General features: G+C 37.7%; 1 protein-coding gene across 1 annotated transcript; it reads left to right on the top strand.

Annotated features, from left to right (window-relative positions):
- Positions 1-297: 297 nt before the first annotated feature.
- LOC111019508 (uncharacterized) lies at positions 298-3,683 on the top strand. Its single transcript, XM_088121998.1, has 3 exons — positions 298-457; positions 2,502-3,339; positions 3,444-3,683. The coding sequence occupies exons 2-3, from the start codon at positions 2,566-2,568 to the stop codon at positions 3,513-3,515; spliced, it is 846 nt and encodes a 281-aa protein (XP_087978124.1). The 5' UTR covers positions 298-457; positions 2,502-2,565; the 3' UTR covers positions 3,516-3,683.
- The last annotated feature ends 2,739 nt before the right edge of the window (positions 3,684-6,422 follow it).

Raw genomic sequence — 6,422 nt, 5'->3', positions numbered from 1 at the left:
TTGTTTTCATAGAAAATTGATATTTCAATTTTTGTTTTTATAAAAATTAGTTTTATCAAAGTTTTATTTAAAAAATCAAGTTAGTGGAAAAATCCAACTTCAAAGTTGGATTTTCCCACTAACTAGTGGTTTTTGAAGTGTTTGTTCAAGGCAATGACACCTATCTTTTACATGCTAGTGGAGTTTGAAGTGGAAGACATGCAAGGCATGTTTTTGCATGCATTTGGTCTTTATATAGGTGATGAAGATCACTTGGATAAGGCTAATGCTTACTTGCATAAGTGCAAAATTTTTCTACTCAAATTTCTATTGTTTTCTCTTAGCCATTAGTGTTTTCCCTTTGTATTCACTCAAAATTCGGTCCCACAACCGTGTTCATCAACCCGAGGATAGCACGGATTTGTCGTTGGTGGTCCCATTGAGTCAGGGGAAGAAGTTATAATGGAGGTCTTCAAAGGTATAAAGTTAATCTTTTTCTCTTTACCTTTTTCATCATTTTTCCAAGCATGCTTATTTTAGTTAAATTGCTTCATTAAGTGTATTATGATCCTTAGCTTCTGCTGTGCATGTCTAATAGTTCCATCATGTGGTATCAGAGCATGCTTTTTACACTTATTTAGCTTGGTGGGGTTTAATTCATAAGATGAATTGTTGCATGTACTAAAACGGTTTCTGTTTTGGCATCCCTTCTTTTAGCTTGCTTTTGGTTATTTAATTATTGTAATTAAGCCCTCGTTTGGGGCCTTGTTGTGCTTGATCGAGTCTGTAATTTACTTGAGTCATTTAGAGTTAATCAGAGGTTGTAAACGAAGTCGGTTCAAGTTCAAAAGCATGCTGTCTTTTCCGTTACTGCTGCTGTTTTTTGAATTTCTAGCACTTAATTTCACATTTTGGAGGCCGATTCAAGCACCTTGGAAGGCGGTTTGGGCGGTTCAAGGCTACTTCAAGCTTATTAATGTAATAGCTTAGTTTGTGTGTGCTTGGGATGCCAAAATCAACCATTTTTAGTAGTTGTTCAATTATTTATGCATGTTTGATGTATGTTTTAATTGAAGATTAAATCCTTTATGCATAAAGTATGTCATATAGATTTAAAACCCCACCATAGGATAAGCATGGTTGCATTTATGTTATAAGAGTTATAATGTATGTGAATGCATGGAATTAATTTCATAAATTAGATATAAATGCTATATTAGTTTATGACTTTAATTAGTGAATGCATGGAATTAATTTCATAAATTAGATATAAATGGTATATTTTTATGACTTTAATTAGTGAATGGATGGAAATAATATCATAAATTAGATATAAATGTTATTAGTTTATGACTTTACTAAGTAGATGCTTGTTTTAGATTTATGTCAATCATATAATTGTTATGTCTATATTTTATAAGTGTTATAAAATCACTTAGACTTTTATAATCTATAACAAAGATAAACTTGCATGCTCACCTAGGGTTAACCGGTGCAAAGCAATTCATTCCGTTTAATAGTTAAAATAGGGCGATAACTTATAAAACAAAAGTTGTTTACTCACCCGGTGAGATCTTGTCTAAGGTTGGGGGTACTTAAGTTGACGGTTTACGGAACACCTCCTACCTGGAGATCAAACTGGCGTCTGAGTCAATAACCCTAGTTTTATGAGCATGCGTGAGAGATGTGAGGTAATAAAATTTGTTTATCACCAAGACATCGTAGGTTAATCCCAGTATAAAAGTTATACTGGGAAAATCACCTAGACTTAGGTTGTATATAATTAGCCGGTATATAGCTTAATAATTACCCAATTTTTATAATAGAACACTTTAGTGGGAGATTAATAGTGTATGAGATACATTATTTATAGCTCTCACGTTCCTAAGAGTTCACACCGTGAGATTCATGCTCGGCTTCGAGTTGCTATTTGGGCAACCTCCCTTCGGAAAGTATTTGCATGGGTCAATAACAAGGTGAATAGGGGAAGTAGCTCATAGTAAGTGGGTGAACGGTGTGTGTCAACACGTCCCATGGTCTCTTCCATTAGGTCACGCCGTGAGATTCTTATGTTGCACCTGCTTGGTGTTTATAAGCGCCTATCCCTTCGGAGGGTTCTAACATAGGATTCGGAACACCATGAACTCCAGAAATGAATAGGGTTACTTAGGTCCGTTTTCAGCAATTGTCTCTCCTTCAAGGGCTTGTTTGATTCTGATCTCTGTAATTTGAAAATGGCGGGTCTACACTTACAAGACTTGCTACGTGTTAGTAAGTTCTTGACCAAATTAACGATAAGTAAGTACTATAGAGATAAGAGTTACTCCAGAGTTAGTATTTAGTCAAGAATGTCTTGATTCAGTGAAGGAGTAGTCGACTTCCCTTCGGTGGTGGCTACTCTGACTCACTGAAGTATCGTTGCAAAAGTAATAATGAATGCGTACATTATTTCTTGCTAAATAAAATTGGATGAAATAATTAAAGAGTTATACAATTCACTAATAGTTTTGTTCACTTTTCAGCAATGTCTACTTCAACTATACAACTGCTAGCTTCCGATAAACTTAACGGAGACAATTACGGAATATGGAAATCAAATTTAAACACAATACTAGTTATCTAAGGTTTGTTTTAACGGAGGAGTGTCCTCCAGCCCCTGCCCCTAATGCAAACCGAACAGTTCGGGATGCCTATGATAGATGGGTTAAAGCTAATGAAAAAGCTCGTGTCTACATTTTAGCCAGTATATCAGAAGTATTGTCCAAAAAGCACGAGAGATTAGCTACTGCAAGAGAGATCATGGACTCTCTACAAGCCTTGTTTGGACAACCATCAACAACTATCATGTATGATGCGATTAAGTATGTTTACAATTGCAGAATGAAGGAAGGACCTTCCGTAAGGGAGCATGTTTTGAACATGATGGTTCACTTCAATGTTGCAGAAGTGAACGGTGCAGTCATGAAAGAAATAAGTCAAGTTGGATTCATCGTGCAATCTCTTCCGAAGAGTTATTTTCAATTCAAAACGAATGTTATGATGAATAAGATTGAATACAACCTGACAACCCTTCTGAATGAACTCAAACTTTACGAATCTTTATTGAAAAACAAAGGTTTTGAGGCTGAGGCAAATGTTGCTACTACCTCAAAGAGGAAATTCCACGAGGGATCTTCCTCTGGGAGTAAATCTAGACCTTCTTATCAGAAGAAAGGAATTCAGAAGAAGAAGAAGGACAAAGGGAGGGGGAAGGCTCCGGCTGCGGTAAAAGGCAAGGAAAAAATTGCAATGAAAATGGGCACTGGAAAAGAAATTGTCCCAAATACCTCGCCGAGAAAAGAGCTGAGAAGGAAAAGCAAGGTAAATTCGATTTACTAGTTATTGAAACATGTATAGTGGAGAATGATGATTCTACCTGGATACTAGATTCAGGAGTCACTAATCATGTTTGTTCTTCTTTTCAGGAAACTAGTTCCTGGAGACAGCTTGGAGAAGATGAGGCCACTCTTCGGGTTGGATCAGGGGAGCTCATCTAAGCAAAAGCAGTGTGAGGAATTAAGTTGATTTTTGGAAATAGATATCTGTTTTTGGAAAATGTTCTTTATGTACCTTCCTGTAAAAGGAACTTGATATCTATTTCATGTTTGTTAGAAAATTTGTACATCGTAAATTTCAATCTTAATGAAGCATTCATTTTGAAAAAAGGCGTACAAATATGTTCTGCATACCTAGAAAACAATTTATATAAGTTAAAACCAACCAAAGTTGAAGCTGTCTATAATACTGAAATGTTTAAAACAGCTGAAACTCAAATTAAAAGGCAACGTGTTTCTCAAAGTACCTATCTTTGGCACTTAAGACTTGGACACATTAACCTCAATAGGATTAAGAGATTGGTTAAGAGCGGACTTCAATCAAGTTAGAAGATGATTCTTTGCCGCCATGTGAGTCATGTATTGAGGGAAAAATGACAAAGAGATCTTTTACTGGAAAAGGTCATCGAGCAAAAGAACCTTTAGAACTCGTACATTCAGACCTTTGTGGACCAATGAATGTTAAAGCTCGAGGAGGATATGAATATTTCATCGGCTTTATTGATGATTATTCTAGGTACGGTTACATTTACCTGATACATCACAAGTCTGAAGCCCTTGAAAAGTTCAAGGAGTTTAAGACCGAGGTTGAGAACCAATTAGGTAAAACAATTAAGACACTTCGATCAGATCAAGGTGGGGAGTATATGGACTTGAGATTTCAAGACTATATGATAGAACATGGAATTCGGCCACAACTCTCTGCACCAGGAACGCCTCAGCAGAACGGTGTATCTGAACGAAGAAACAGAACATTGTTAGACATGGCTCGATTCATGATGAGTTTTGCTCAGTTGCCTAACTCGTTCTGGGGTTTGCAGTAGAGACTGCAGCTTACATTTTGAATAACGTTCCCTCTAAAAGTGTTTCAGAAACACCTTATGAGTTATGGACCAGGCGCAAAGCTAGTTTACGTCATTTTTGAATCTGGGGTTGTCCAGCACTCGTGTTGGTACAAAATCCTGAGAAATTGGAACGTCGTTCAAAATTGTGTCTTTTTATGGGATACCCTAAAGGAACGAGAGGTGGTCTGTTTTATGATCATCAAGATGAAAAGGTAGTTGTATCGACAAACGCCACATTCCTAGAGGAAGACCACTTACGAGATCATAAACCCCGCATCAAACTAGTATTAGAAGAAATTTCAAAAGATGCTATAGATAAATCAACAAGAGTTGTTGATCAGGCTGGTCCATCAACAAGAGTTGATAATAGACCAAGCACATATGGTCCGTCACATCCTTCTCAAGAGATGAGAGAGCCTCGACGTAGTGGCAGAGTTGTAAGACAGCCTGACCACTATATGGTTTAATTGAAACCGAAGTCACCATGCCTGATGATGGCTTAGAGGATCCATTGACCTATAAAAGGACAATGTATGATGTTGATCGAGATCAGTGGATCAAAGCCATGGACCTCGAAATGGAGTCTATGTACTTCAATTCGTTCTGGGAGCTTGTAGACAAACCAGATGAGGTAAGATCTATCGGTTGCAAATGGATCTATAAGCGTAAAAGAGACCATTCGGGAAAGGTACAAACCTATAAAGCCCGATTAGTAGCAAAAGGTTACACCCAGGTGGAAGGGATAGACTATGAAGAAACCTTTTCACCTGTTGCTATTATTAAATCTATTAGGATACTTTTATCCATTGCCACTTTTTATGATTATGAAATTTGGCAAATGGATGTCAAAACTGCCTTTCTGAATGGTAATCTTGACGAAAGTATCTATATGGTCCAACCAGAAGGGTTCGTAGAATAGGATCAGGAACAAAAAGTTTGCAAACTTAAAAAATCCATTTATGGATTAAAACAAGCATCTAGATCCTGGAACATGAGATTTGACGCTGCGGTCAAATCTTACGGTTTTGAACAAAATATTGATGAACCTTGTGTTTACAAAAGGATCATCAACTCCACGGTAGCATTTCTTGTTTTGTATGTAGATGACATCCTACTTATTGGGAATAATGTAGGATATTTAAGACTACCCCTACAGACCAACACGAGTCCTTCCAAAGGAATTAGGAGGTCACCCAACCTAAGATTGCTCCAAGTCAAGCACGCTTAACTTTGAAGTTCTTACGATTGAGCCACCGAAAAGGAAGGTACACCTTGTTGGTATAGGTAGTGACTATCAATTCTTTTTAACCCTTTATTTACCATTCTTCAATAATCTCAGGATCCCTCTCATTCGGATGTGGTATCGATTCATTCATGTACCCCTCCTCTCGGGCGTCACATGCCCACCAGCTTCCGCCTTGGTTTGTCCCCGAACCACATCTTACTGGGAGAGGTTCCTCTCTGATACCATCTGTAACGCCCCAGGCCCAGGATTCGGAATCCGATTTCGTACTGTAAAGACCCAAATTTATGACACATTTAACGAAGTAACGGCCCTATAATGCTTACTGAACCCTCCCATTTAAGGTAACGAAACAGTAATGTTCTCCTAATGCAACATACAAAATGGAGGCACACAATAATGGAATATCCAGGAGATAATACCCGCCTCAATGGTCAGGAATCCATTCAAGAAAATAATCGTTTTGTCTCGTAATCCCAAATACATCAGTAATTTGAATAGTAAAAGAAAAATATCCATAAAGCAATAAGAGAAAGTGTTCCTTGAGTTAACCCAATGTCTAATTCCCCATTTTATTCCATAGCAGTAAGATTTTAACGATGCCTGCATTGCACGACATTATTCCCTAGCCTAACCGACACAGCTAGTGATCCCGCCTCAGTCAGACCTTCTCCACGTCATCACCACGGTCGGCCCGGTTCACACCTGAAACAAATAAGGTAGAGGGGGGGTGAGTACATAAATACTCCGTAAGTAGCCCAC

This window comes from Momordica charantia (assembly GCF_013281855.1).
Source record: "Momordica charantia cultivar OHB3-1 chromosome 3 unlocalized genomic scaffold, Mcharantia_2.0 BLBB01000003.1, whole genome shotgun sequence".
Lineage (NCBI taxonomy): Eukaryota > Viridiplantae > Streptophyta > Magnoliopsida > Cucurbitales > Cucurbitaceae > Momordica > Momordica charantia.
This window is presented reverse-complemented; position numbering and strand designations above follow the sequence as displayed.

Bases quoted from the DNA above. Each gene is read 5' to 3' on its own strand.
- LOC111019508 (XM_088121998.1), top strand. From the start codon at position 2,566: ATGGAAATCAAATTTAAACACAATACTAGTTATCTAAGGTTTGTTTTA. The intron at 3,340-3,443 runs GTAAATTCGATT...TCTTCTTTTCAG, and splicing joins AGCTGAGAAGGAAAAGCAAG to GAAACTAGTTCCTGGAGACA.